This window comes from Microtus oregoni, unplaced genomic scaffold (genome assembly GCF_018167655.1).
Source record: "Microtus oregoni isolate MIOR12 unplaced genomic scaffold, Mior012 000046F_ref0000063, whole genome shotgun sequence".
Taxonomy (NCBI): Eukaryota; Metazoa; Chordata; class Mammalia; order Rodentia; family Cricetidae; genus Microtus; species Microtus oregoni.
This window is the reverse complement of record NW_024543220.1, coordinates 12,069,508-12,084,289: the sequence shown is the minus strand read 5'-3', so window position 1 is coordinate 12,084,289 and position 14,782 is coordinate 12,069,508. Positions and strand designations below refer to the sequence as shown.

General features: G+C 54.2%; 1 protein-coding gene across 17 annotated transcripts in view; it reads right to left on the bottom strand.

The window, feature by feature from the left end:
• Syngap1 (synaptic Ras GTPase activating protein 1) overlaps positions 1-14,782 on the bottom strand; it is a 30,425-nt gene that overhangs the window by 7,578 nt on the left and 8,065 nt on the right. For 13 of the 17 annotated variants that reach the window (XR_005972558.1, XR_005972557.1, XM_041634370.1 and 10 more), the window contains 13 exons: positions 11,999-12,090; positions 11,511-11,632; positions 9,347-9,500; positions 9,068-9,166; positions 6,844-7,467; positions 6,574-6,718; positions 6,217-6,361; positions 4,565-4,801; positions 4,277-4,478; positions 3,923-4,101; positions 3,270-3,311; positions 1,858-2,929; positions 1,225-1,398 (listed from right to left, as the gene is read on the bottom strand). Coding sequence is in view for 15 of the 17 variants with exons in the window: in XM_041634370.1 (XP_041490304.1) it covers positions 1,225-1,398; positions 1,858-2,929; positions 3,270-3,311; positions 3,923-4,101; positions 4,277-4,478; positions 4,565-4,801; positions 6,217-6,361; positions 6,574-6,718; positions 6,844-7,467; positions 9,068-9,166; positions 9,347-9,500; positions 11,511-11,632; positions 11,999-12,090 (3,287 nt within the window). In the remaining 2 variants the exon portion in view is untranslated. Of the gene's footprint in view, positions 1-1,224; positions 1,399-1,857; positions 2,930-3,269; positions 3,312-3,922; positions 4,102-4,276; positions 4,479-4,564; positions 4,802-6,216; positions 6,362-6,573; positions 6,719-6,843; positions 7,468-9,067; positions 9,167-9,346; positions 9,501-11,510; positions 11,633-11,998; positions 12,091-12,215; positions 13,151-14,782 lie in introns of those variants that run through there. The other 4 variants (XM_041634374.1, XM_041634379.1, XM_041634373.1 and 1 more) reach the window with 2 other exon arrangements.

Sequence of the window (14,782 nt, the reverse complement as noted above, 5' to 3'; positions counted from 1 at the left end):
TAGAAATTAAAGAAAAAGGAACTGTATTTCCAAACTAAGACTAAGGACATGGCGGGGAGTGAGGGCAGGCTGTCTCATGTGACTCCTTCCTTAGGCCTGCCTTTCCTGCAGATAGGAGATCAAGGGGACCCCAGGCTGGAAATGTTGCTATTCATATGAGTCTGGGTTTCCAGGGTCAGGAGCTCAGACCAGTTACTTCATTTTCCTGTTGCTTAATATAATTGTCACATGTGATTCTTTTGTTTTATTATTTTCAGTGCTAGGGATCAAATCCAAAGCTTCACTACTAAGTTCTACTTGCAGCTTACACATAGCTATTTAAAAGTCAAATAACTCTAAGATTTTAGTTCCTCAACCACAACAATAACATGTGTCATATAGGTAGCCACTAGCTCAGGCAGTCTATGTTCCCAGCTTATTTTCCCTCCCAGAAGCTCTGGTGTCTAGGGCTAGGCCTGAGCCTTCCTCCCAGGATTCTGCATCTGAAGCAAGAACAAGAAAGGCAATCTGAGAAGCTTCACCACCCTGTGAAGGTCCATACCTAAGCAGCTCCATTCTAGACACACAGGAGAGAGGAATCCATGGCCTATGATGGTTGCCTTGGGCATGAGTGCTTAACCCTGTAGTAGAACTTGCTGATTGATACCCAGGGCCTCATACATTCTAGGCAAACATTCTACTAACAAACTATATTCCACAGCTTTCTTTTTACTTTTGGTTTTTTATGGTTTATCTGTAGCTTTGGAACCTGTCCTGGAACTCGCTCTGTAGACCAGGCTGGCCTCCTACTCAGAGATGCACCTGCCTCTGCCTCGTGAGTGCTGAGATTAAAGGCCCCCAAACTGCCCGGCTTACTTTTTACTATTTATTTTGAAATAAGGTATCATATCATAAAGTTGCCCAAGCTGGCCTTGAACTTGACATCTCTTGCCGTAGCCTCCTAAGTAGCAGTTGGCAGACCTGTGTTGCGAGGTCTAGTTTGATAGTGTTCTTCCTACATGCCCTGCTCCTTCAGCTGGTCTCCTTCTTACACCTCAACAGAACAGTCCTCTCCAGTCCACAGCGTATGTAACCCACAAACAGACTGATACATAAGGACCTAACAGACTAGGTCTTTCCTTTCTCCCCAACTAACTGAGCATGGGTCTTTTTCCCTTGGAAGGACTAAAGGCCTTCCTTGGCATGAGAGAGGAGGTACAGAACTGAGAGGCAAGGCCAGCGTACCCTGTCCAGGCGGCTCTCATCCATTGATTTCGAGTACTCCTTGAGCTTGTACTCTTCCCGCTCGATGTGTGCGCTCTCGATGTCAGCTGACAGGTGGGGCATATTGGAGACCCAGGCGACCGTCCGCTCCGAAGCCGGCATTGTGGGGTTCAGCGTGGATGGAGTCTGGGAATGCTGAGACAAGCAAGGCAGGGTAGAGAGCAGGAAGGTGGGAAAGGGAGGGTGTGCTCAGAGGAAGAAAAGAGAAGTGCAACCCAGACCTGTACCCGCCTTTTCCCTTCTCCCCTGAGCACTAATGAGGTGACTGATCGTGCCTCCCTTGGGAGTGAGTGCTGAGGGTAGGGTCCTCCGCTGACCATCTACACATCCTTAGTACCTGGACAGCTCACAGGACACTGCTGAGGCCCTCTTATGTTTGTGAGCTTTTTGTTTAGAGACACAATATCAGTACCTAGCACTGGCTAGCCTCAGACTTGGCAATCATCTTGCCTCCTGACTGCTGAGAATACAGGCCAAATGCCACTTGTTTGTTTAAAGAACAAAGAAGGTGAGAATTGTAACACCCACTGTTCCACCCCATTTCATTCCCTCGCTCCTCTCCACCCACCCTACCTCACCCTTACCCTCACCTACCTGCTTAGTGATGGAGGGCTTGAGCCCCCCACCCCCTCCGCCACCGCTGCCCCCGCTGCCCCCAATGCTGCCCTCTTTGCTGAGGCTCTGTTGCCGTGGACGGGCAGGACCATAACTTGGCTCCGGGGACTGCAGTAGGTTCCCGCTGGATGGCCGGGGTTTCTGGGCAGCGCTCACTGTCAACTGCTGAGACTTGCCCCTCTGCAAGGGAGGCGGCTGGCCCCCACCACCCCCGCCACTGCCCCCACCACTCCCACCTCCGGGCCCTGAGGGAGCTGGCCTCTGGGGACCGATGGTGATCTGGGGAGGGGACAGCATGTGCTGAAGGTTGTCCTGAAGTGAGAGCTGCCGCCGGGTGAAGTCAGTACCAGAGGGTCCAAACTCATCACTGTAGCTGTGGCTGTGAAGGATGGAGGCAGCAGGGGGCTTAGGGACCCCTGAAGAGAGGTCCTCGCTCTTGCTATAGCCATGGAATGGGGCAAAGGTGTCTCCTGGGGGCTCTCCACCTCGATGGTGGTGATGGTGGTGGTGGTGGTGATGTGAGGAAGGTGGACCATGACCACTGCCCCCTCCATGGCCCCCTGGGGGCCCTGGCCCATCAGCAGCCATGTGGAAGAGAGGGTTCTGGAAGGAGAGGGGAATACGCAGTTGCTGGGCAGGGACACCATCCGTGGTGACACCCATCTGGCTAAGGCGCATGCCGGCTGCTGTGATGGAAGAGCCACTCCCTTGGGAGAGGCGCCCGGCAGGTGCAGGCCGCAGCCCTAAGGCTGCTGTCAGTGAGGCCTGGCTTGAGTGCAGCAGGTCCCCAACAGCTGCCAGGTTGGAAACACTACTACTGTTAAGACGGCCCCCAGGCCCATCACCCTGAAGGTCCAGCATGGATACGCTCTTGTTGACACTCAGCATCTTCTGCTCTGGCTCTGTGATGTCCGAGCTGCTTGTGCAATATGCTGGGGATGACCGGGCCAGTGGTGGCCGGCTCACATAAAACAGGTCTTTACCCCCACCGGGTGGGGGTGGTGGTGGCTTTTCCTTGGTTGGGGAGGGGAGGCGAGCCATGTCCATAGAGCTGTTGGAAGGGAAGGCACACACAGGCAGAAGTGAGGCTGGGACTACTGGTGCCCGAGCCTGTGGTCTGGTGAGAAGTGGGACGCACAGGGAAGGGCTGAGCGCTGGTGGTAGCAGCTCTAAAGAGGCAGGCAGGGAGAATGGGAGGGGAAGCTGGAGAAGGGAAAGGACAGGCCTAGGAAGGGGGTTAAGGCCTGGAAAGGGAGGTGGGGCAGCAAGAGAGGAATGAGGGTTGGTCTGGGCAGGCATGGAGGAGATGAGGTGCACTGAGGAGGAGAGGAGCAGAGGCGGGCAAAGCCCAGTGCAGCAGGACAGGAGGGTGGGGAGGACAGAGCCCTCACCTGTTGAGGCCTCGAGCCATGAAGGACTGAAGGTCGATGGAGCTGGAGAGAGATGCAAAGGGGCGAGCAGACAGGAGAAGGAGAGAGGTGGAGATGATGGGAGGGATGGCGGGACGGGTGTGGTGTCACAGATGGAGACACGGGTGAGGAATAGCAGAGCAGTCACAAGATGAAGGACAGTAGCTGAGGCCCAGCCCCACCCCCATCAAACTGAACGCCAGGCTCCGGGGCCCACTCAGCTCCAGCTGCTGCTTCTCTGAACGCTGGGTCATGGGGAGTTCTCTGGGGCAGGGGTTGTTAGGTCACGTAGAGACACCTGAGTATTTTGGTACCACATGGCTGAACTGCAGCCTACAGGAGCATGGGCTGGCAGAGGGACAAAGCAAGTCAGCTGCAGCAGAGTCAGTCCCTTTGGCTTCAGCTAAGCCTGGAGCAGAGGAGCCTCAGTATTTCTGGCTCTGGGCTCGGTATACATTTCTCCTTCTCTAGCTCTAAAGAGTTCTCAGCCTCCCACTGCCTATACCCTTACCACTGTCCCTAAGAACTTGCAGTTTCCCTTTTGAAGTCTAGAGAGATGCATCTAGGGCCCAGCAAGAAGCATCCAGGAGTGATCAGGCTCCCAGAGCACAGCAGTGGGGGAGCAGGGTGCTCACCTATTGAGGTCCCGCATCATGTAGCCCTGCATCTCGGCTGATGGCCCTCGCAGCACCACGGGCTGAGGCCGAGTACGTTCACTCTGGCGGCTCGGCTGCCTTTGGATGTTAGGGTTCCTCAGGGCTGTGCTGATGTCATTGAGGAGCCGGGGCAGTGGGCCCAGCTTCAGGAGGGCTTCCTGGAAGGACAAGGCTGTCACCTGATGAGTAAATGTCCAGTTCTAAAAGGGGCTCAGAGGGCACAGGCAGAGGCTGTGTGGAGTGTGCTGGAGGTGGTGGTGGTGGCGTTTCCGGGAACAGCTCTGTGCAGAGAGGGAAGCACCTGGGGGTAGGACAGAGGAGACAGCCACTAACCTTGCTGAGTTGGGGCAGCACCTCCCAGAGCAGGGCATGAAGTGTGGAGAGCTCGCGGCCCAAGTCTATGTAGCCCTCAAAACTGCTGCTGTTGGTCAGTGTGTCCAGGTTGGATATCTCGTACAAGAACTGCTGCATGGAGCCCCACTCCAGTTCCAAAAACTCGTTCATGAAGCCTAGGAAGTCCTCCTTTGAGGTAAACCTGCTCAGAGGCATAGATGCTCTGGTGACTCAAGAGACCCTTCCAGAAGCACAGCTCTTCCCCACCCTTCCTCAAGTTTCCCTCACTTGGAAAAGTTGGCCAGGTTCTGGATGACCTTGGCGATGAGGGTGAGGGTTCGTGAGGTCTGCTCATCTGGGTACTCCTGCATAAGCCCAAACAGACTGGGCGACATGATGGCTGGGCAGAGGAAGCGCAGGAAGAGCGAGGCGCTGATCAGCCTGTCGGCAATGTCCTCCCGGCCCCGCTCTGCACAACGCAACCGCCAAGATGCAAACACCTCCTTCAGCTCCCTCGGGAACACGCTGGGGGGAAGGGGTGGGGAGACAGAGAGAGAGAGAGAGAAAGAGAGACCGGGACTGAGCCCCAGAGACCCTCAGCTTCCAGGGAACATGCTGAGGGGGTGGTAGGAGGCGAGGGTGTGGAGACAGGTGAGAGAGACCGGAAGGGAGGGACTGCAGGAGAGAGACAGGAGGCTGCTGAAGAAGAGGGCCATGGTAGAGGGCACAGATTCTGGAGAGAGAAATGGAGAGGGAGAGAGGGTGAGGAGAGAGAGACACATGGGAGAGAGACGGAGGGGTGTGTGAGAGAGACAAGGAGAGGAGGAGAAGAAAAACAGACACCGGGGAAGAGACAGAGATGGGAGAGAGATGGAGGGTCACTTGAGGTACAGGGAGCTCGGACCCCCCAACTCTTCTGGATTCCAGGGAAATGGGGATGGACGTGCCCCAGGCATGATCCCCAGTCCCTGGAATGGCTCAGCTCATTCTTCCCCGCCTCCCAGTGCCACTTCAATGTCCCACTGACACCTTAAACTTGACTAGTGTAAAACAGAGCTCACTATCGCCCCCACACTGCCAGCTGGCTCCTTTTGACTTCCCTGGTTCTGTCAAGGAGGATGTGGATCTCCAAAGCACTAGTCCCATGACCTCTTAAGTCATCCTGACTCCCTCTACAGGACCCTCAGACACAACTGCTGATCCTTTCTGTAGAGGACCCTGAGCAGTCAGTCTCTTTCTCGGCCTTCTGACTCCCTCCTGATTCAAGGTCTGGTTTTCACTCCTGACCCATCAACCACAGCACCAACGGTCTGGACTTCTTTCTTTCCCTTCCCATATGGCTCACTTGACTCATGGGCCAGTCTCAATCATGCTACTTCTTGGTACCAACAGACACTCCAGAACATTCAGATGACTGTGACTCCTGAACCTAAGGCTTTGCAGATTCTCACTCTTCCCCGAGCACACCGCTTTCTTCTGGGCTCCACTATAGCCATGGCTCCTCTAAGCCTGTTCCAGTTACCAGCCATCTCCTGGAAGGCTCCCACACCTTCTCATATCCTGTGTGTTATCTCACAGCCTTGGGAAATGCCATTAGCCTACTGTGTGCAGACGCCAGTCCCTGTCCCCAGTCCTGGACACTTTGCGTGTGTGATTTTTGTCACAGCTGTGCCTTCTCTGACTGGATGCTGCACAAGGGACCCTCCCTGAACACACACACCATAATGGTTCTGTGGCCTTTTGGACAGCTCCTGTCCCTACTTATTTTGGCTGGAGGCCCTCTGAAGTCAGGGACCACGCCTTGTTCACCTCTGCTCTACAACACCCCAGAATGCTTTGCCCGTACTGATGCTCAGTCCTCTGAGGATGGACAGATGGATGAACAGATGAACACACAACTGCCCAACCCTGGCCCCCCAGCCCAGCGTTCCCAGTCTCACCAATGGGAGTTGACCACCTTGCACAGGGCCAACTCACAGCACATCCGCAGGTTGGCCTGGTGCTCTGCCAGACTGGATGCCGTGCACTTGATGGGGTCCACTTCACAGTTTTCCTCAGACTCGTACAGGGCACGGATGAACTCCCCTGGGAAAAGAGGTACGAAAGGGAGAGGTCACATTTTCCAAGGGCAGGGACAGGAGGCTCCCTGGGTTGGAGGAATGGCAGAATCAGATGGTTGGATGCTGGGGTCCTGGGACCCTGAGGAAGGGTGGATATGGGGTCTGGGGTGGCCAGGTTTAGGAGTGATGGGGTGGGCATGAGGAGGTTTAGGAGCAAGGCCTGAAGGTAGGCCATACCAATGGCATCCTTGAGGTATTTCTGACCAATCAGTCTCATATACTCTTCTATGGCTTTAGTGGCGAGCGTGTTCTCGCGGAATATGAGGTGTTCCCGTTCCATGAACCGGTCTACCTCTGACATGGCCATGTCTGACAGGAAGTCCTGGGGCCAGGAAAACCCCAAAGTCAGCCTCTGCAGAGCCCAGCCTCCTGGGTCTGCTCTCGCTTCACCACCCTCGGACCAGCACCCATTCTCACATCATCTTTCCCTGGGGGCAGAGTACTCACCTTGGCCTTGCCTGTACTCTGCAGTATGTGAACCAGTGCACTGGCAACCTCCTCCTTGCCCTTGACATTCAGGGCAGGCTCCAGGACTGCACACAACATCCGGTAGTGGTTGGTCACATACTCTGCAAACTCCTTGTACAGCTCCATGGGCAGGATGCTCATTGTCTGGTAGCGGGCTTTCAGCCTTACAGCAGGGCAGCCTCCTTTCCCCTTGCCCCCCGAGCCACCCCCTGACCCCCCTCCTCCTCCTGAGCCCATACCCCCAGAGCCCCCACTGCCTGTTGGCAAGGTCACAGGGTACCACTGCTCTGTAAAGTGGCGCCCAGCCAGGGTAGCCACCGGTACAGTCACCAGGCCAACATAGCCCGCCTTGTCTTTCTTTCGTTTTTTGTCTGAGTCACGGTATAGATGCAGCCGCAGGGCCCGGACAGCCGGCAGGTTGTTAAACTCAAAATGCTCGCCCCAGAAGACAGTGTCTCCTGAAGCTGAGCGGGGCTTGGAGGTGGTGCGTGCATACAGCATGTCGTCCAGGCACAGCTCGCAGTAATACCGTTTCTTGGGGGGCAGCTCTCGAGCTTCTATGATCCATAGTTTCAACACGTTATCTACCCGGCGGCTGTTGTCCTGGCATGCGGAAGTGGTTAGGGCAAACAGAACGGAAAAGTCAGGCACAGCAGGAGAGACAGCGAGCAAGTGAGCGTGTGGGATTGAGGTAGAAGCTGCGAGGCAAGCACACCGGGCCTGAATAGCGCCCACTGGGCCTGAGTAGTGCCCACCAGCCAGTTTCTGGTTTCTGAGATAGCCTCACTAGGTGGCCCTGGCTGGTCTCTCTAGAAACTGAGTGTGACCTGAGGTGGACATAGGGTCCTGGCTGATGTAATATAATTAAGATGAGGGCATATTTGATTAATGTGATCTCTTAATCCAGTGACTGACTTTATCACATGAAGAGGGTCATTCAGAGACACCCAGAAGGAAGCTGGCCATGCAGAGGTGGAAGGACTGAACTTAAGAGCTCCAGAATGGACACGGCTGTGCTTATGCCTGGACTTTAGACCTCCTGAACTGTGAGAGGATAGTTTCAGCTGACTCAGTTCATGGTAGCTTTTTACAGCAGCCCTGGAAGCTATCAGAGAAGGGTAGTCACACACACCAGGATTAATGTGGAGAAATGTTTGAGTCACAAGCCAGAAGCACTGAGGGCCAGTGAGATGGCTTACTTGTAAAGGTTCTGGCTGCTGAGCCCAATCACCCACAACATAGTGGAAGGAGAGACCCACTTTCAGAAAGTTGTACTCTGGCACATGGACATGTGCACTGTGGCACCACACACACACACCCTATATAAATAAATTCAGTTTTTATTTCATTTATTTGGTTTTTTGTTTTTGTTTTTGTTTTTTAATAGAACCTCTCTCCATAGCTCTAGCTGTCCAGACTGGCTGGACTCACAGAGATCGACCTGCATCTGTGCTGGGATTAATGGTGTGCGCTACCACAACCAGCAACACTTTTTTTTTTTTTTTAGTAAAGAAGACCTAAAGCTGGGAATGAGAAGATCTGCAGAAGCATCAGATGTTGCAAAACAGAATAACAGTTGCATATGCACAGGAGCAGTGAGACTGGACCAAGCTCCTGGTCAGGGTCATGTGACACCGCCATGAGTGGAAAGCGGAGTGGCTCAGATTGTGGGATTCCTTAATAAAGGTGCTGGGAAACAAGAGGAGGACGGCAGGACTGTGAGCTGGCTACAAACTGTAGTCAAAGACCAGCCGACAAGAGGGCAGCTTTCCCTTGGGGAACAGAAGACTTGGCTGGAGCACAGATGCACAGGACTCTGTCAAGGGAACCTTGAGGTCACCTAGGCCAACCACATTGCACAGACTTTATAGAGAGAATCGGCATTCATAGAGCACTGTCAGTGGTGCTGGGTAAGCAAGCACCTGTCAGGTGTGAGCAAGGCCTTCTATCTGCAGGGAACCAGATTGGAGGGCTGAAAGAGCCCTGCCGGTTCTCTAGGTCTATGGCTTTCATTGTAGAGAAGCAGAGTGTGGTGTAAGGCAGCAGTAAGGAAGAAAGGGAGCCAAAGGGAGGGTTCAGAATAAGGAGAATCACCCCTGGCTGTCCAGGTCTCTTAGACCTCTGTCCCCTCCTTCTAAGTCCCTGTCCTTTAGCCTACTAGACCCCGCCCCCCAGCCTCCTCTTTCCCCTTCCTCTCCAGTACCTTGTTGGGTTTTACTGCCCGCTGTAGATTCTCAATCCATTTGTCCCTTTCGGCTGCAGACCGACAGGCAAAGCACTTTGTTCCAGACGATGTTGTTACCTGGAGAGGAGTATGGATTTGAGACGGGGTTTCAAAGAGAGGCAATGACCACCGTGTGTTCTTTCCTAGTCCCAGGTTTGTTTCTGGGATATCCTCATGTGTGGCACTTCGTCATGGCCCCTTTGCCCCAGCCTCCACCATCCCTGCCCTCCACCCTCCTCGGTCCACAAGAGCCGCTACCTCAAAGCAGAACTCCTGGCCCAGGATGGAGCTGTGCACCGGCTTGATGATGGAGTCTTCATCTAAGTTGAGCTCCAAGGCCTCAGCAGCACTGCTAGGACTCAGCAAGGACTCATGGGAGTGGGACTCCTTAAAGCTTTGCATCAGCCGGGCCCTGGTAGGCGGGAGGTTCAGAGAAAGGTCTCTCCTCACACTCAGACTCTGCCTCGCCAGAGGTTCTGGAAGGCAGCCTTGGAAAGAAGGCAGCCTTGGAAAGAAGGCAGCCTTGGAAAGAAGGCCTCAATCCTTCACACACAGACTCACAGAAGAAAGACCAGACTCCCTGGGGAAGGCCATGGGAGGTACAGCGAAAACCAAAGCCCTTCAAGAGACTTCTCTACTTCAACTCATATGTAAGGAGTTGGGATACCTAGAAATCACTCAAAATTGCTGGGACAGACCTTTAATCACAGCAGTCATGAGACAGAGGCAGGTAGATTCCTGCTAATTTTAAGGCCAGCCTGGACTACCTAGCAAGTGCCGGCTAGCCAGGGCTACATAGTGAGATCTTGTTTTTTAAAAGAAACAAAGTCAGGCATAGTAGTGTGCAACACCTTCAACCCCAGCACTCAGGAGGCAGAGGCAGGCGGGTCCCTGTGAGTTCTAAGCCAGTCTGGTCTACAGAGCGAGTTCTAGGACATCAGGGCTACACAGAAAAACAGTGTCTCAAAAACAAAACACAAACAAAATTTAAAAAGCCAGGTGGTTGGTGGTGGTGCACGCCTTTAATTCCAGCACTTGGGAGGCAGAGGGAGATGTATCTCTGAGTTTGAGGACAGCCAGGGCTACACAGAGAAACCCTGTCCCGAAAAAAACAAAAAGGGAAAAACAGACAAAAAAAAAAAAAAAAAAAAGACAGGACAGAACAAACAAACAGAAAAAAAAAAATGTCCTGGACATGTCTACATGACTCCAGAAATCAGAATCTCAATACATACAGAAAAGAAGCACGGAGAAAATGCAGTATTGTCTGGATTGGAGTTGGCACACAGCTAGTGCCTAATAAACATTTCATGATTCAAACTATGAATGAAGTAAGAGAACAGTTTTAGCACAACCCGGGGAAGAGAAAAGCACAAGAGAATGCTGTGGGCAGAATGGAGCAGAATAAAGGTCAGAGACGGGAGAGCACATTTGGGAAGAGGAGGCAGACAGCAGCAGTGGAGCAAAAGCAGGTGCAGTGAGGTTGAGGAGAGGCAGCACTGTGCAGAGGACAGAGACCAGGCTGGCGGTGCACACAGCACTGCAGGGGAGCACAGAGAAATGGGACCGAGGGACTAGAATGAGGGGAGCCGGGATAGCAAGTGGTGTGGAATGGATAGGGGACAAAGAGTAGGGAGCATGGGGAAACAGGAGGGAGAGCTCGGGTGTGGGAGCCTCCATGGAGTTATTTATAGCAGCCCCGTCATCACAGGCTCTGGCTGCCGTCAGCACCACGCTCCCCCGGCCCCCCGCCCCCGCGGCCAGGAATACCATGCCCTCACCCCCTGCCAGCCCCAAATCCAGCACTGGTTACTTGGAAGTGGGGGCAGGGAAAGGTGTGACTCACCTGATCCCAACCTTTCTACCCGCCTAATCCCTGGGCCAGCCAGACACAAGGGAAAAGAAGGACAGACTCTCTCCAGGGAGTAACTGGACTAAGGGGAAGCCCAGAGAAGGACAAAGGCAAGCAGCCAGGTCTCCCTCCTCATCCCTCGATTAACTCCAGCCTTTGCCCCCATTCTGTTACCTGCATACCAGACCAATTCCCTTCCGGTTGTTCTGTTGCTTCCCTCCAACGACTACTGGGGTCTCTGAGCCCTAGCCCTCAATCAGCAGCAACACCAGCACCCCTCACCCATTTCCAACCGCTGCCCTTAATTTCTGTCCTTTCCTGCCTTGGGCAGAAGCCCACCCTTCCTTCCACTCTAAGATGCCTCCTTAGCTTCACCTTCACCTCCTTCCCTGCCTCTGCAGGTCCTCCCCATCACCTCCTCTTTCCTGCTACCTACAGCTTAGTCCAGCTCCTCTCTGATGCCTCAGCACCCCAACGAAATGAGCCCCCGCAACCTCTGTACTCAGGGAATCCCCCAGCCTACTCAACACCATTATATCGCATCCATCTCATTCCAGGCCCTGTACCTACCGGTCATGGTCAGCACTTCGGAAGCGAGGCAGGATCTGGCGAAAGCTGCTGGTCCGGTCAAGTTTGGGTTGTGACTTTGTACGTTTGATAGAGCTTTTTAGCCTCCGGCTCAGGAAGCCTTGCTGGGGAGCAAATGGGAATAGGGGTGACTGGGGCAGTACAGAGTCTCTCTAGAACCACTCAGCTGGCAGAGAATTTCTGGAAGAACACAGAGCGGGGAAGGGGATAGGAGCCCTGACACCAGTTTGTCTTCTGGCTCCCACAGATGCTGTGTGATGTGAGCAAACACAAACACATACTAGCTTGGAAAAGGTGGGAGGGCTGGCCTAAGAAGTAGGGGGCAGAGCCAAGAAGGGGTAAACCAAAGAGGTGGGGATATACATGCACACTCTTCCCTGGTCCTTTGTCAGAATCCTGGGACTCCAGCTGGGGCTGGAAAGGATGGGGCCCAGCTGGGCCACATCTGGCAGGCACTTCCATTCACTCACCGAGGGCCGGAAGGGCGCTGCGGGGGCGGCCTCCATGCTGTACTGCTTCCCCCCTGGGACACTCTTCCTCCTCGAGCGACCCAAGTGGTATTCTAGAGGGGAGGAAAGGGCCCGAAGGAAGTTGGGGGAAGGGGACAGGGGACTCTAAGTCCCGATATCCATCCTGGGTCAGTACATTCACCACCTCCCTCAGTCCCTCAGCTTCGGCCTCACCTACCCCCCGGAAAGCAGCAAGAAGAGCAGCGGCGGCGGAGAGGCTGGCGGTGGGAAGGAGGGGGCAAGGAACCTGAGCCGGAGCCCCCTGATGGGGTCGGGGTGGGAGGCCTTAAGCCCATGACTGGGGCTGACAGTCAGCAGAGGGGCATAGTCAGGAGGAGGGTCAGTAAAACCTCCGTAATGAAGAATACCCACGAACCAGGTAGGCTCGGTGCCCCGGCTCCCACCCGAGAGAAAGAAGGGGCTTGCTTGCGGGGGAGATGGGTTAAAGGTCATTGCCCATGGATAGGCTTTCCTCTTTTCTCAGCTGGGCACATCCTCCACCTGCCCCCTACCTCCCCAAGCCCCTGTCTATCTGGAGGTCCAGGGCTGCCTCCCATGACCCCCTCCCAGGACTAGAGGGGGGGTCTCAGAAGAGACCTGTGCTGCGAAGAGGGGAACCGAAAATCCGAGGAAGGGGCAGATGGAAGCAGGGGCGAAGGAGCCGGTTCCACGTGCACTGCAGTGCTAGTGAAGGGTTGAAAAGGAGAAGGCAAGGGAGTGGGGAGGATGGGCAGTGGGGTTCTGGGGACTCCCCAGTAAAGGCTGGTGAGGAGGAGGAGGGGAGGCGAATGCGGATGAAGCTCAGCCTGCCAAGAGTCTAGTGGAAGGGAGGTGAAGGTTTGCTGCTAGGGAATTTGGAGGGGATAGGGGCTGAAGGAGAATGAAAGTGGGGGGATGCCAGGCTCCGGCTCCAGCTCCAGAATGGCTGCCCAGGCCTGGGCTCCCCCCTCAGCCCCACAGTCACCACTGCAGCCAATGGGGGGGCCGGTGCTGCATCAGGGGCGGGGCCACCATCTCCATGGCAACAAGAAGCTACAGGCTGGGGGGGGTGGCGGACCGGAAGAACTGCCTGTTAACCCACTAGGTTCCAGAATAGAACAGTGAAAGCCACACTACATTTCCGTGCCTGCTTCAAGACTGCATTTGCCTCAGAGCCAGTCTGTCTCTGCTCCTTTCATAGGCAAACTCAGGTCTGCACACACAGGTCTGGATCCCAAGACAAGAGAACCCGCTCAGTCTCCCAGGAACATGTGTAGAGCACAAAAACACACACTAAACAGAGGTAATACGTGTATATCGCAGCTGCAGTATGAGAAATAAGAGGGAACTCTGTGCTTGGGAGACATACAGACAGCCTGGAGCATGGGGGCACTAGGGACCCACATTGAGACCCCAGGCCCACACACTCCACATGCTTAGACATATGTGAGCACTGTACAGGGGTATACACCACATAAAGGGACATATAACCTATAACAGTTCATGCTCCACAGGAAGGGCATGCCAGTGTGAGCCCAGGGACGTCCATGGTCATCCCTGCACCATGTACACACGTGAGCTCGGTTAGATAAAGGAAGCTGCATGCCCCTGGAGCACAAACAGTCAGAACTCACACTAAGGATATCCACAGTCACTGTCTTTGGACAGCCCCATCCCCCTGCTGCCTTCTAGCTCTCCCATGACACTACACCAGCATCTGTGATGGCTAACAGAAAAACAGAACAATCAAAACAAGAAATGAGGATCAAATGTGTTAAGTGACCTTCTGTCACACAGTAAGCAGTGAGCCCCAGGGCCCAGCCTGTCTCCCTCCAAATCCAATCCTCTGCATCTCTCAGGTATGGCTGCCTTACTCTCATTCCAGGGAGCCCAGCTCAGCCATTCTTCTCACGCACAAGCATCTCTAATAAAAGCAGAAAAGCCTTAAGTTTAAGTCCACTGAAATTCTCTTTTAGAGCTAATTACATTCACAGAGAGGGAAAGAATCTGCTAATTGCTTTGCTTAGTTCCTGGAAGCAACACATATAATGCTAAGAACTCAGAAATAAGTCACAGGAGCATGGAGGCCACACACATGTGCTCACAGGGACGAGAAAGGCAGAAGCACAGAGGCAAGGGGGCTGAGTGACAGAAACACGGGATACTCTGTCATTAGTGTGCCTGCAGTGACATGTGCACACACCAGCACACAGCCATGTACACATACAAACCTGAAAAGCACACACTGCCACGCTGGGTCTCCATGTCCCATCCCTGCACGATATATACACTCATGCACACACATAACAGCCACCTACACAGGCCCGTAACACAGGCATTGTGCATACACCCACACAGTACACACCCTGTATACACACACAATTGCAAGCAAGCAAGCGCACACACTCACACACAGAGCACGGGCTTGGACTCCGCCTCTCCAGTGTGTCTAATCTTGCTATCACCCACAAACATCTCTCCTGCCCTCCAACCCCCAGATCCCTACCCTTCCCTGTAGCCTTTCTTCTCCATACCCAGCTGACAGTTCTGGATGGGAGCCAGTGAGAAAGGTAGCCAGAGAAAGATGAGGAGTAGGGTTAGAGAGGGAATAAACTGGGGGGAGGGCATGCTCTGCAGAGTCTGTGGTGACAGGCCTCACTGGGCACCAGCTTCTATGGCTGGATGGCCTCCTGCAATCGGACCAAGCCTGATCCTCCAGACCTGCACCAGCCTAGACTCTCCACACTGGCAGACTGCTTCCCAGAA